Below are 15,495 nucleotides of genomic sequence, written 5' to 3'. Positions count from 1 at the left end.
ACACACACACACACACACACACACACACACACACACACACACACACACTTGGTTTAACAGTTTCAAAATACAATTCCTCTGCCCTTGGATATGTATGATGGAGAGGTAGAAAGAAATATCTCCTTATTTGACCTCGATGCTTGATAAATGATGGTACTTACCAGTTATAAAACTTAATTCCTCTCCTCTGGAGGTTCAAATGAGTTCCTCAGTTTTAGCAATAGTGATAAAATGGCAAAAGCCAGGAATGAAAAGATAAAATATTTAAAAGTAGAAACAGTCAACTTTGAAGCAGTCTCAGTAAATGCAGCCAGACATTTACTTCCTCTGTGCTGATGAACTCCACTAAAAAGAATCATTTTGGAATGAAAGAAAAAGAAAGGAAGGAAGGAAGGAAGGAAGGAAGGAAGGAAGGAAGGAAAATCTTCCACTGCTCATTCCTTTTTCTCTAAAAAAACTCAGAACACATCACTGAGTCTTTGAAGAATGGTAAATATTCAGGGAGTAATTCAATGGGAATAACCCTAAATATAAAGAGCAAGTATAATTAGATAAAATCTGAGAAAAGTAACTTGCTCAATTCAAGGGACAGGTGGAAAAAAAAAAAAAAAGGGAACAGAGGGCCTAGACAGAAAATACAAACAGAATATCGTAGAAAGGAGGAAATACTCTAAGAGAAATTGGCAACTTGGGGTCCCTTAGTCACCCACTGATCTCTTATCCTATTCCCTATATTCTTCTCTTGGGTTTCCTAACACCAGTTTAGGCTCCCTACAACTCTTTACTGTCAATTCCATGGGCATCTGGAATGCACTGTATCAGTGCTATCCAATATGGCAGCCACTGGCCACATGGAGCTATCAAGGACTTCAACTATGGCTGGTCTGATCAGAGATGTACTGTAAGTATAAAAGATGCTTCTGCAAACAGTATGAAAAAAATTCTTAATAATTTATATTGATAACATGATGAAAGTAATTTAGATTACTAGGTTAAATAAAATATATTTAATCATGCTAAAAAAATTTTTTTAAGTTTATTTATTTTGAGAAAGAACGCGCACACCAGCCGAGGAGGGGCGGAGAAAGAGGGAGAGAGAATCCCAAGCAGGCTTCACACCGTCAGCGCAGAGCCTGACCCAGGGGTCCAACTCAGGAGCTATGAGATCATGAGCCAAAACCAAGAGCTGGATGCTTAACCGAATGAGCCACCCAGGAATCCCTAAAAAAAAAAAAAACTTTTGATGTAGCTATTAGAAAAGTAATAACATGGGGCACCTGGGTGGCTCAGTCGGTTAAATGCCGACTTTGGCTCAGGTCACGATCTCGCGGTTCATGGGTTCGAGCCCACTGCAGGCTCTGTGCTGACAGCTCAGAGCCTGGAACCTGCTTCAGATTTGTATCTCCCTCTCTCTGCCCCTCCCCTACTTGTGCTCTGTCTCTCAAAAATAAACATTAAAAAAATTTTTTTTAAAAAGTAAAAATATATCATGTGGCTCACATTTACATTTTGATTGGACAGTGCTGCTACAGACACTTTATCATGACCCACTATTCCTCATGCTGGTCTGGCTTAATGATGTGCTAAGAGTTGACCCATGGGGTAAATTATTATTTTTTTTTAATGTTTATTTTTGAGAGAGAGAGATAGAGCAAGTAAGCGAGCAGGGGAGGAGTAAAGTTGGGGGACAGAGGATCTGAAGGAGAGACTCCACACTGAATTCAGACAGCCTGACGGAGGACTCGAACCCCCAACTGTGAGATCATGACCTGAGCTGAAGTGGGACACTCAACTGACTGAGCCACCCGGGCACCCCAAATTATTTTTAAATTTGCATTAAAAAAAATTTCTTTCATTTAAAAAAAATTTTTTTTAATTTTTAAAAAATGTGTATTCTTGAGGGGTGCCTGGGTGGCTCATTCCGTTGGGCCACCGACTTCGGCATGGTTGTGAGTTTGAGCCCTATGTTGGGCTCTGTGCTGACAGCTTGGAGCCTGAAGCCTGCTTCAGATTCTGTCTCCATCTCTCTGCCCCTCCCCTGCTCACACTCTGTCTCTCTCTCTCAAATATAAAAAACATAAAAAATGTTTATTCTTGAGAGAGACAGAGACATAATGAGCGGGGAGGGGCAGACAGAGAGAGGGACAGAGAATCTGAAGCAGGCTCCAGGCTCTGAGCTGTCAGCACAGAGCCTGATGTTGGGCTCAAACTCACGAGTTGTAAGATCATGACCTGAGCCTAAGTCAGACACTTAACTGACTGAGCCACCCAGGCGCCCCTGTTTATTTTCAGAGAGAAATAGAGAGCTCAGACTTGTGGGTGTGCACAGGGAGGGGCAGAGGGAGAGGGAGAGAGAATCTCAAGCAGGTTCCATACCCAGCGCAGAGCCCGATGCAGGGCTCAATCTCACTATGGTAAGATCATGACCTGAGCCAAATCAAAAGTCAGAATCTCAACCAGCGAAGCTACCCAGGGGTAAATTATTTCTATGGGCAAACACACTTCCACAACTTCTCAGCTTCCTCTAGGAAAAACAGGAGAAACAGACTTACCAATATACTCTTCCAGGTCAATGAAACCATCAGCATTCTTATCTATATCCTCCATTGTTTCCTGGACAAAAGAGAGTAAGAAGAGACTATTAAAGTTAGTATCTGGATGAATTAGTTTAGGCATTTATCATTCATTAAAAACACACATGAACATGTGGGTATGGTTAGGGGCGTGGGAGTGGCTTAGTCGGTTAAAGCATCTGACTTTGGCTCAGATCATGACTTCACAGTTCATGAGTTCGAGCCCCACATCAGGCTCTGTGCTGACAGCTTGGAGCGTGGAACCTGCTTCGGATTCTAGGTCTCTCCCTCCCTCTCTGTGCTCACCTGCTCACACTCTGTCTCTCTCTCAAAAATAATAAACATTAAAAAAAATTTTAAAAACAAACATGTACACGTGTGGGTATGGTTAAAGCATAGGAAGTTGCTGTTTTTCTAGCCGAAAAAATGGTAAAATATTAACTATTTTTTATGCTTCAACCCTAAATAATTATGAATCTTCTTGGAGGAACACTGGCATTATTTAATAATGACCTATCCCACCAAGCCGATAATGATGTGGAGTAGCCCTAGTCATGAAGTCATTCTAACAGATATGACCCGTAGGTCTGTAACTATGTACTCTATGTTTTATGTTTACAAAACTATAAAGTCTACAGTTTATGTTTTATTGGTAACTGCCTTCTGTGACAATTCTTCAGTAGTGTCTGATCACTGGTTATGGGATTTTGTTTTAATGTTTACTTTTGAGAGAGAGAGAGAGAGAGAGAGAGAGGGAGGGAGGGAGGGAGGGGGAGGGGGAGGGAGGGAGAGAGAGGGAGAGGGAGGGAGGGAGGGAGGGAGGGAGGGAGGTTGGTTGGTTGAGTGGTGAAGGGGCAAAGAGGGGAACAGAAGATCCAAAGTGGGCTTCGCACTGACAGCAGAGAACCCCCTACAGGGCTCAAACTCACCAACTGTGAGATCGTGACCTGAGCCGAAACTGGATGCTTAACTGACTAAGCCACCTAGGTGTCCTGGTTATGAGATATTTTTAAAAATAGGATATTCCTAGGGCGCCTCAGTGGCTCAGTCCGTTAAGCGTCCAACTTCAGCTCAGGTCATGATCTTGAGGATTGTGGGTTCATGCCCCACACTGGGCTCTGTGCTGACAGCTCAGAGCTTGCTTCAGATTCTGTGTCTCCTTCTCTCTCTGTCCCTCTCCTGCTCACTCTCGGTCTCTTCAAAATAATAAATAAACATTAAAAAAAAAAAAAAAAAAAAAAAAAAGGATTTTCCTGGGGCACCTGGCTGGCTCAGTCATTACAGCATGGGATTCTTGATCTCGGGGTCACTGAGTTCAAGCCTTACCCTGGAGCTTAGAGCTTACTTAAATAAGTCATTCTCCCAAATATAGCCATTCTCCCAAAAAGAGAAACTGAGTTTCTGCTGAGAATCACTGTTCTCCACCAACCTGTACTACTATGTCTTTCATGTAATCATATTCCTCAGGGTGCAGGAAAGCTGTGAATTCTTCCTTTGTGGCAATAAGGTCTCCATCCTTGTCTGCCATCTTAAATCTCCGCTCATCTCTAACCATCATTTGTTTATAGTTAAAACCATCATCAGGGTCTGGATCATCTAGAAAACAAAACATTTAGGTCAAGTTTTAACAGACTTCCACAAAACATGAAAATGTATGGGCTGAGGAATCAATTTCCAAGAAGGATAAACCAAGCAATGAAGAAACAACATGATTACACAGGTAAAATTGTTAACAGTGTGAAAACATTAGTTTTGGTCATCAAAGTCAGGTCCAAGTTGAATGTAAATGTTTGCCATCCAACATGGAACCCTGGCTCCTTGGCTAACCTAGGTACTGCTTCACTATTTTTGGTGTTAAGGCTACTAGAGGGTTCCAGCTTTCTAGTTATATCTGAGAGGCAGTGGTAGTTTTAAAATCATATTATCTGGGTTTGAATCCTAACTCTACCACTCCTAGCTGTGTGACTGTGGACAAGTAACTGTGCTTCAATCTAAATGGAGGTAATAATGGTGCCTGTCTCATAGGACTGCTATGAGGGTAAATGAGCAAATAAATCTAAGTGCTGAGAATAGTGCCTGGCATATAGCTGGCTTTCAATAAATGTTAGCTATTGCTATTTTTATTAAAGATTCGACTCCCACCGAGAAGCTAGATATCAAAGGTTTTCTATCTCATATTAAGGTCACTTTGATTCAAGCAACAGAATTATTACCCTTTGAAAAGTCACACTTCAGTTTTTTCAGCCAACTCAGATTATCTACCATGAATTACAGGTACCGTTTGCCACCCCTCTCCCTCATTTATGTAAGATTCTAGGATGTAAAACTAGAGTTACGCAAAACAGGTCAGAGGTTGCCTAGGGATAGGGGATAGGGAAGGTAAGCCGGATTATGAAGGGACATGAGGAAATTTTTTCGGGTGATGGATAAGTTCATTTATCTTGATTGTAAGAATGGGTTCATTGGTATATACCTATGTCAAAACTCATCAATTGTGCATTTTAAATATGTGCGGTGTCCTATATATGCCAATTATACCTCAATACAGCTGTTACAAAAAGTAAACATTAGATTACAACCAAACTGTTTCTGGACCTATCCATCTGTTATGATGTTGAACTATATAAGCAGTAGCTATTTAGTCTCTAGAAGAATGAAATTCAGTTTAAGTTGAAGGAGTTATCTGTAGGAAAAAGCCCAAAATAAATGGACAAAAAAACCTTTTCAATCTGCTGTGTGGACCAAAAGAAAGCATGTGAAGATATCATGAAATGTAAAAGACACCACAATCAAGCTAAGAAACAATTGTTCCTAGAACATATTGCTTAAATAAAGAAAGATATGGCACTAGTGTTATAAAAAAACCCACAAGGCCCCTTTAACAATAACATCACACTGCTGACTTTTGATACCAAAGTTCAGTCCTTCCAAATTTCAAGCACGGTTTGGAAAACAAAAACAAACTACCACTCTGTTTTGAGAGAGTTTTGGGCAGTTTGAAACTTCACTCTTTGTTGAGCGTCAAAATTCAGTAAGACAGCTTATTGAATCGTGACTATACAGGATACTCAAAACCATAATAGGTTGAAGATGGAGAATTTAAGGAAAATACACTTTTTAAAGATACTAAGTCGTCTCTTCTAAACAAAGTTTCAGTACCGACTCTGTAACAAAATAAAGGTAACAGAAGACAACTGACACAACAAGACTAGATTCTTAACTAAGAGCCCTTCTCTCCACCTCAGGGTAAAATGTGGTGACTGGAATCAAGTAGCCTGATAACATGCACACAAAAGATAAAATATTTTATTTTAAATAATTAAATTCATGCGTTTGCTGTCATTGTTTGGGGTGCCATATCTATCCTAAGTACCAGCTTATTGTGCTAGCCAGCCTGCAGTTTCAAGCAGGCTCTTGATCTAGTTTTGGGATAGCCAGGATGGATCTTAGTATTCCATATTTTGCTTGTAGCAGAAACAGTGTTAACCTTCCTTTTGTGGAAAGCAGATTCATTAAGACAGATTTTAATTAAAAGCTAAGATGACTTATACTTGAACTCAAGATTAAATCAAGAACATACTCTCACCAAAAAAAAAAAAAACCCTCAGCGCTTCTGTAAGCCACCTCATTACCCCGAGTGCTATCCACCCACATGCCTCCAGGGAAAGATGCCTTATAAAGATATTGCTTCTCTAGCCAGTGCTTCAGCTTATTCAGTCTCAGCAGAAATACCCATTACATTGAATCATTTGACCTGAGAGCGCAATGGAGCTCTCAACAGATTTTTATGCACATAATCATACAAAGAGCTTAAAATTCATTTTGGGTAGCAAGTAAGTGCCTAGGTCTGAACTGAGATTTATTAACACACCATTCTGTTTAGATCACCAATAACCTAGCCTTTGCTCTGTATTTATAAGTCCAAATAAATCAGGAGGGTGCTGAGTCTCAGCCAGAAAGCAAGAAACACGGGTGCCTCTCCATCTGCACTGACTTCTTAATACACATGTTCTTAATTGGGTGAAGGATATGTTTGGTTCTTGGCTAAGTGTCAAGCATGAAGAAAGACTGCCACTTTCGTCTTAGGAATGAGAACAAGCTCAATACAGAAATAAAAGTCTCTTCACTAGAAATGCATGCAGTCCTGTAATTAACACAGACAGCTGGCTATCCAGTGGGGGAAACGGACCATTATACACTCACTGCTTGTTAATCAGTGGTGGAGAATGCCTGCTTTAACCCAGAAATTTGCCTCATTTCCAGGATAAAAATGCAAGAAGTGACATTTATACATTCTTATCTCAAATTGTAACTACGAAGAGGAATCGCATACCAAAAACACCCTAATCATCAACTCAGTAAGACTGCCACCTAGCATTCAACAACAGGCAAGTGTAATAAGTAAAAGAAGATTACTAACAGGTGGCCCAAGCATACAAGCTACCAAATCAACAGAAAGCAATCACATTTGCCTTGAAGCATTTGCATAGCAGGCTGATAAACTCATGTGCCAGAGAAAACAAATGGGAAATTTTCTTTTCTAAACTTCAGTAAGCAGACATACTAAAATTGTTAAATTTTATCAAGGAAAGCTATTTGATCTTTATTTTATTATGGAAGGTCAGTAATTTTCCTATTCTCACCAGTTATACAGGAATCTAGCTTGAATTTCAGGGTCACCACTTTAACGTGACCACGTCAAGAGATATTTCAAAGTCTCTTGCTTTGCATTATTGAAACAATGCCTTTTAGAGCAGATTTGCTCCAAAAATGATCTGAGGGATCACAGAAAGAAAAATTGCTAAAATAATATCTGAAATGCTAAAGATGTAGAAGATGCCGGACCTTACAAAACTAAAATACTTAATATACACATTTAAAGTTAATAAAGGGAAATCAGTTCACAGCATTTGGACTATTTTTAAAGTGCACAATTTCTTCCTTTCCTTCACTGTGTGACCCATTTGTTTCTTTGACTCAAGACCATGGTCTCTATCAGGCTGACATCTTGCCCCTTACCCAAGTAAGTGCCATAAGTCACGTTTCTGTACTCATCCCAGGAGATTAAGCCGTCTTGATTCATATCAAACTCGTGCCATTGGTTTTCAACATTGTCATATATGTATTTCTTCTGGGCGTGCTTAATCCAGGATTTCAGCTCCCCCTCCGTCACAAACCCATCTTTATCCACGTCTATTTTATCTACAATCATTCTACAAGACAAAACAGTTACGTTTCAAGGTGCCAGCTCCACAAGGCTTTTTCCCCCAGATAGTAGGGACCTACCTAAAACGTAGCCGTAGGTGGCATTTTTATACTCCTCCCAGGAAACGAGGCCGTCCTCATTGAGGTCATGCCCCTTCCACTGTCGCTCTACATCCTCGTAAATCCAGCGCTTTTGTGCAAATTTAATCCAGTCTTTGAGCTCATCCACAGTGACAAACCCGTCCTTGTCGCCATCTATTTTACTTACAATCTTTCTGTAGAAAATGCAGAGAAATCCAGCAAGAGGTTAAAAAGACACAAGGCTCCAGACTTAGCCAGGTGTGTGTTGTGACCACAGGTGTTGCCCAGGGCTAAAGCATGGACATAAAAATTGTCTCCAAAAAAAAACCTTCCAGATAAGCAACTGAAAATATTTCTCTTAAGTGGCCTGTTACTGGTAACGAGCCATCTAGACAAGGCAAGTGCAGTCCATGGCGGGTGCACTTACACGCAAAAGCAATCCCAGTCTCATCCTTTTAGGGGTCAGTTACAGCCAATGGTCAGAATCCAGGAGTGAATATCCATTCCTATCTGGGTTCTCCATTCTTTGTATCAAACAACATGCAAATCTTTTTTTTTTATTTGCATGTTGCCCTTTGTGCAGGGGCCACGTTAATCTTCTTTGTATCGTTCCAATATGTGTGCTGCCGAAGCGAGCATGACAAGCAAATCCTTATGCTTTTCTTTATTGCTTTAGGAGAATCTCAATTTATTGGTAAATAATCACAAATCACTGATAGGGTTTTCTAAAAATTCAAAAATGTAAACCAGACTTTAAAAAGTTCAGCTGCTTTAAAAAAAAAAAAAACACTTTTGTTAAAAATATAAAGATAACAAAGATAGTTCTGGGATCACTTATACCTCAAGATTATTAAAAAACAAAAGCCAAAAAACCAAAACCCACACACATACACAAAAAACACCCCAAAACCAAAAAAGAAAAAAAACAACAACACAGGTACACAAAGACAAAAGGACAGATGCATGCTTGTTATAAAAAATAGCTAACAGCTAATTATATACTATGTTGACTTGGATTTTCACATAGAACCACAAAAACAGAGAACTTTGAGGAAATGATGTGGTAAGAATGTCCACCCCTGACATACATGAGATTATGAGAATGTTAATAAGTTGAGAGGGTGAGAATACAGATGATAACGCAAAACTACAAAGCTAAAGAATCAATATACTTCACCCTTCATGAGCTTTTCTTCCAGGCTTGGCATCTCAGTTTAACTTAAGAATTTCAAAATAAGTGCATGATATGAAAATCCCTAAAGATGCAACCGCTCACTTATAAAGGCTAAGACAACCTATGAAAAGTCAACCAAGTGGCCCAGTATGGAATAGGAACTTCAAATCAAGATGTCCAAGTGAAATCTTGGCATACTCCTATGCTCTATTATTTGCAGGATGGACAAAGACTGTCACTTGGTAGCAAATAATGTCTTTTCCCAGTCTGCATTCATTTCATGAATACAACATCGGAAAGTGATTAAAATCACAGACTACTAGTGATACGATGAAAAGATATCGTATGATATCATCTTGATATTGGTATGTTGTTAGCCTTAACTGGCTAGTACTTAAACTCTCTAATTTAACAAGCATACTCCTTCACGAAATATGTAATCTTTCAGCTTTTGCTCTAAAGTATTAATAGAAAAGGTAAAGCAGCAAGAAGCTATCTCTTAAATACCTTCCTCTACACGGACATAAAAGTTTTTTTGTAACTTTAACCCTGGAATTTTAAAAAATATTAACACATTAAGTTATACCAGTATTAAAAACTTTTGCATTATCTATAATGGGACCTAGTTTACGTCCAAATGGTACTAACTACCAATAGTGCAATAGTGCTACTGTACCATTAAGAAAAAAAAGGTAAGGTATCAGAATGCCTCCCATTCTCAAATGAAAATTTTAAACAGCCTAAAGAGGGTCACTCAGATAAGGATCTCTCAGATAAAGAGCACATAACTGCTCAAGAGGGGCTTTTGTTAATGAAGTTGGCTGAATGCCATTCTATTTATTCCAACAGAAATATCTCAAATGGTTTAGCCCAGATGTTGGCAAACTTTTTCCGAAAAGGGACTGATAGTAAATAGCTTTGATTTTGTGGGCCACATATGGTTTGTCACATATGTCTATACTTTAGTAACCATCTAAAAATATAAAAGCCATTCTTATCTTGCTGGCCATCCAGCCTGCAGGCAGCTGTGAAAATACACTGGAAGTGGGTATGTCCCATTTTAGGCACTAGCTCTAAAGGCCGGTGCAAATTTATGAAGCTAATGGTGTTGTTTTCCTGTGACCTACAGATGTAGTTATGATGCCATCAAGTAAGCATTTATTCCAGGGTAGACACAATGCACTTAGTGGACCTTATGTTATTTCTCCTAAGAGGTAACATATGCCTCTACTCTACTTTTTTTAAGAGTCAAAAAGCAAATCAGTAAGTAGGCTCCAGGAGGGTTCATAATATTCCTGAAATATTCAGCATACAAAATCTTATATATATTCCTACGTGCACTGTTCTGAGGAAGAAGGGTCTTTTGCTTTCCTTAGACTCTCAAAGGGGTTGACCTGTGACCTAAAAAAAAGGATGATGAACTGCTCTAGTTCATTTCTAAAGCAACTACACCAAGTGTGAGAACTCTTTAATATTTAGGATCACCACCTCAAAACAAACAAACCCTCATTTGAAGGACACATAAATGAAAATTAAGTAGACTTAAGACCATTGTGAGTGACTGGGGGAGAATACACACATAAGAAAGTATGTTCTATTTGTCAAAATTCTTAAGAAAAAGGGAAAACTAGGGGCGCCTCGGTGGCTCAGTTAAACGTCTGACTTCGGCTCAGGTCATGATCTCATGGTTCGTGAGTTCGAGCCCCGTGTCAGGCTCTGTGCTGACAGCTCAGAGCCTGGAGCCTGCTTCAGATTCTGTGTCTCCCTCTCTCTGCCCCTCCCCAGATTGTGCTCTCTCTCTCTCTCTGAAATAAACATTAAAAAAAAATTAAAAAGAAAAAGGGAAAACTATATTAAACTGTTTTAAAATGTTTTTAGATATTACTAAAGATTTAAAAATAGTAGTGAATTTTTGCAACTACAGGTATGAACAATGATCTTCTGTCCATCACTTGCTTTCTATATGGATGGAAAGGAGGAGGAGAATCTGTTGTTCCCAACCTCTGGTATATAGTCACCTACCAAAACAATGTTTAAAATGCCACAGGAAGCTTAAAAAAAAAAGTTCATCTGGAATCCTTGCTTACAATAGTATATTACCTCATTTGTCATTATCTCCAAAATTTAGGAGAAGCATATAGTACTTGTTCATACATTCTACGAAAAACATGATTTTACCCATCTTATTCTAATCAAATGTGGAGTCTGCTCATGTGTGTTGAACTTTTGTTATTTACTGATGACAAAAAGGAACGTTGTCTCTACTGAAAACTGCCAGCAGAGCTACTCCACCACCTATACAGAGCCAGAACACACTGATTAACACCAAGTCTAAAGGCCCTTCATTATTTAAGAGTAAGTCTGTGAAGAGCCATGTACAGACCCAAATATGGGTCAGACATGCACATTATTAATAGGTGAGACATGAAGACCGAGAATACTCTCATGCACCCCTATTTTTAGCCCAAATGTTAGCATAGTTATAAGATTAAAAGTGAGCATGGTCTCTTAAAATTAGAAAAGCAACCTAACAGAAGACTGAGTCCTTAATGTATTTGTTTTTCCTATTTTCAAATGTTTGGAGATAGTTTCTCATTCTACATAGCAAAATCTTTTGAGTATTTCTGTCAGTGTTTAAGAATAAAATATTGGGGGCACCTGGGTGGCTCAGTAAGTTGAGCATCCAACTTCAGCTCAGGTCATGATCTCACAGCTCGTGGGTTCAAGACCTGCATTGGGCTCTGTGCAGACAGCTTGCTCGAAGTCTGAAGCCTACTTCAGATTCTGTGTCTCCTTCTTTCTCTGCCCCTCCCCCACTCACACTCTGTCTTTCAAAAAAAAATAAATGTTAAAAAAAAATCTCTTCGGGGTGCCTGGGTGGCTCAATAGGTTAAGTGTCTGACTTCAGCTCAAGTCATGATCTCACGGTTTGTGAGTTTGAGCCCCATGTCGGGCTCTGTGCTGACAGCTCAGAGCCTGAATCCTGCTTGGGATTCTGTGTCTCCCTCTCTCTCTCGTGCCCTTCCCCCATGCACACTCTATCTCTGTGTCTCTCAAAAAGGAATAAACATAAAACAAAATTTTAAGGGGCACCTGGGTGGCTCAGCCGGTTAAGCGGCCGACTTCGGCTCAGGTCATGATCTCGCGGTCCGTGAGTTCGAGCCCCGCGTCGGCTCTGTGCTGACAGCTCAGAGCTTGGAGCCTGTTTCAGATTCTGTGTCTCCCTCTCTCTGACCCTCCCCTGTTCATGATCTGTCTCTCCCTGTCTCAAAAATAAATAAAACGTTGAAAAAAAAATTTTTTTTAAACTCTTAAAAGAATAAAATATAGTACCGATCAGTTAGCAGATAATCCAATGAAAGGATAAAATTTATTCTGAAGTATCACCCCCAAACAAACCCCGTAATGTCTTCTAATCAAAGCACTATCCATGATGGCAAAATACTTTTGGAAATTCCTCTGTGGTACAACTTTCCAAACAAACCTCTTGAATATAGTTCAGAAAGTTACACCAATGGTGCTCATTAAGGAGAAAATGTTCACTAAATTAACCTGCATTTCATTGGGGGCATCCCACTTTGGTTCAGGTCCTGATCTCACGGTCTGTGAGTTTGAGTCCCACGTCGGGCTCTCTGCTGTCAGTAGCAGAGCCCGCTTAAGATCCTCTGTCCCCCTACCCCTCTCAAAAACAAATAACCTGCATTTCCTTAAAAAACAAGGCTTTAGGAGAGCCAAAAACAAACAAACAAAAAACAAAACAACCCAAAACAAAAACATTCTCAGATGCGCAGAAATTATCAACTGGTATACCATCAATTTTCCAGGCACAAAGATGCCTGCTAAGATCACAGAACCCAACTATGACCCAGCTGTTACTGAAACAGCAATTAATACTTGGACATTAAGACCATTTCTTCTAAAAGGCATGATTCGTTTGCTTTTGTTTTTAATTAAGCAAATATCTGAGAATGAAAACAAAGAGGATAAAGGATATTCTCAGAAATCATCAACTTTATAGAAATTAGCCCAGGGGTCTCATTTGCAGTTTATTATCCACTCAATGGCTTGGCTTGGGGCACAATAAATACTTGGTCACAGATAATTTTTAAAAATTAAAAGTATCGGGGATGAGAAGCCTCCCCTGTAATGTTCCTCGGGGAACAAGACGCAATTCAATCTGGGTCCTGTAGCATTTGGTGCTTTTGTGCAAAAATGACTTTGCTTTGTAGAATGAGGTAAAAACCATTATTCAGTGGAGAAATGTATGAAAGCAAGCAATTAATTAAATTTTAGTGGTAGCAATCCTGTGGCTAGCTTTCAGAAGATGTAGTTCCAAACAACTTTACTGGGTTGCCAAGCCAAAAGAGAAAAAAAGAATGAGCTGGCTTATAAAGAAATGTCATTACTTTTAGCCCCCTGAGAGCTGGCACCTTACCCAAGTCTTTCCTTGCTTTCTTCTGGTGTCAGCTGATCAAAGGTCTTTGCTTCTTCAGCACCCAAGAAGGCATCATGGTCATAATCAAAACTCTGAGCATCATTGTGAACTTTGTCGCTGAGCTGAGGCTCATGGTGTACTCGGTCCTTCTTTTCTGTGGGCTTGCTCAAAGCAAAGGCTGTGCACAAGGACAGGCACATAAGAAACTGTCGCAGGTCCATGATAATCAGATCTTAAAGAAAAACAAAGATTAGTTAATTCCAGAAGCAGTGTGCTTTGTAATTAAACAAGAAATTAAAAGCTTACATCCAGTTACTAATTTGATTTCACCCCAAATATTACTACTTAATCCATAAAATAAGAATGGTAGAATATGAGACTTTCCATTTTTATGGTAAGAATTTTTCACCAAGTTTCCTTCATCTGATTGGAAGTTGACAAGGAATCAGTTAAAATATCCACCTTGTAAGTAGGCCCCCTTTAAAAAACACCAAAGTAGAATATTAATCCTTTTAAAAAGTCAAAGAACCAACATTTAAATTCAAACTAACTTACTGACTCCCAACAACTTTACTTTTTGTACTACATCAGAGGTCTGGTCTTTAAACCTGACTGGTTATTAGGATCACCTAAGAAGCTTTAATAAAATTCCCCCTATTGAATTAGAATCTTTGAAGTTGAATGAATGCATCTGTAGTTTTAAATGCCTCTCAGGTGATTCTGATGATCATTAGATTAGAAACCATGAAATATTTGAGCAGAGTCCTTCTCCTATATATAGCACCAAGTTGTCTCTCATTATTTATGCTCAATCTCAAATCATCTTCAAAGATCAAACCATTCAGATGGTACAGTGATGGATAACAACTGCTTCAGCATTCCTTATACTGTGTTTCCCAAACTTGCCCGGGCATAAAGACAGCCTAGAGTGCTGTTCAAAGTACAGGTTCCCAGGTCCTAGTCCAACCGTCAGAATCTCGGCAGTCACAGGTGATTCTAATGAACAAGCACAAGGCTGGAACACTTTACTGAAAAATGATTAAAAATTGCAAAGAATATGGAGAACAGAGTGCTACTGGAGGGATCGTGGGAGAAGGGATGGGCTAAATGGGTAAGAGGCATTAAGGAATCTACTCCTGAATTCATTGTTGCACTATATGCTAAGTAACTTGGATGTAAATTTAAAAAAATTAAATAAAAATACCAAAAAGAAAAAAAAAAACTTGCAGAGAAGCTGCAGGATGGCAACTTGTTTATCAGACTCTACAGATACCCCTCAGTATTGTCTAGAGAGGTTATGGTCTTAGAGAAAAAACTATAAAATTAAAAATCAAAAGGAAAGATTTTCCCAACTTTTGTATTTTAACTAACCTTTCACCAGTAGAATATGGATTCTGAATGCTTTTCCCCCTGCAGTTAAGTTTTTGTAAATTCATGTAATCTCTTATTCATTTCCGTTTGCGATTAATGGCTCCCTTACTGGGTAGACAGGTGGTTATTAGGAATGAAGCTTGTTGTGGGTTGAACTGTGTCTCCCTAAAAAGATGTGAAGTCCTGACCCTGGTACCCGCAAATGTGACCTTATTTGGAAACAGGATCTTTGCAGAGGTAATTAAGTTAAAATGAGGTCATTTGGATTAGGGTGGGCTCTAATCCAATGACTGATATGCTTATAAAAGGAGGGAAGTTTGGACAGACACTCAGAGAAGAGAATGCCAAGTTATGAAAAGAGGCAGAGATTGGAATGATGCATCTGCAAGTCAAGGATTCCTGGCAACCCAAGGCTACGAAGAGGGAGGGAAGGATCCTCCCCCTGAAGCCTAAAGACAGAGCATGGCTCTGCCAACTCTTTGATTTCTAATTTCTAGCCTCTAGAACTAGGAGAGACTATATGAACTTTTAAGTCACCCAGTTTGTGGTAATTTGTTACAGCAGTCCGAGGAAAGTAACAAAAGGCTCAGTATGCGGAAGGTCAGTGCATCACATGAAAGTTAAACACATTACCTTATCCTAATTTGCAGATTAAA

At 39.3% G+C, this 15,495-nt stretch overlaps 1 protein-coding gene and 1 non-coding gene across 4 annotated transcripts in view; both read right to left on the bottom strand.

The window, feature by feature from the left end:
* CALU (calumenin) overlaps positions 1 to 15,495 on the bottom strand; it is a 31,480-nt gene that overhangs the window by 7,374 nt on the left and 8,611 nt on the right. For 2 of the 3 annotated variants that reach the window (XM_049641798.1, XM_049641796.1), the window contains exons 2-5: positions 13,469 to 13,700; positions 7,860 to 8,053; positions 4,003 to 4,169; positions 2,553 to 2,613 (exon numbers count right to left, since the gene is read on the bottom strand). In XM_049641798.1, the coding sequence (XP_049497755.1) occupies positions 2,553 to 2,613; positions 4,003 to 4,169; positions 7,860 to 8,053; positions 13,469 to 13,689 (643 nt within the window). In that variant the 5' untranslated portion in view covers positions 13,690 to 13,700. Of the gene's footprint in view, positions 1 to 2,552; positions 2,614 to 4,002; positions 4,170 to 7,592; positions 7,787 to 7,859; positions 8,054 to 13,468; positions 13,701 to 15,495 lie in introns of all 3 variants that reach the window. The other variant, XM_049641797.1, reaches the window with a different exon arrangement.
* On the bottom strand, positions 8,394 to 8,496 carry LOC125931134 (U6 spliceosomal RNA). Its single transcript, XR_007460389.1, has one exon. It is a non-coding gene; the product is annotated as a U6 spliceosomal RNA (small nuclear RNA).

Source organism: Panthera uncia, chromosome A2 (assembly GCF_023721935.1).
Source record: "Panthera uncia isolate 11264 chromosome A2, Puncia_PCG_1.0, whole genome shotgun sequence".
Taxonomy (NCBI): Eukaryota; Metazoa; Chordata; class Mammalia; order Carnivora; family Felidae; genus Panthera; species Panthera uncia.
The sequence above is the reverse complement of the archived record's forward strand: the minus strand, read 5'-3'. Positions and strand labels throughout refer to the sequence as shown.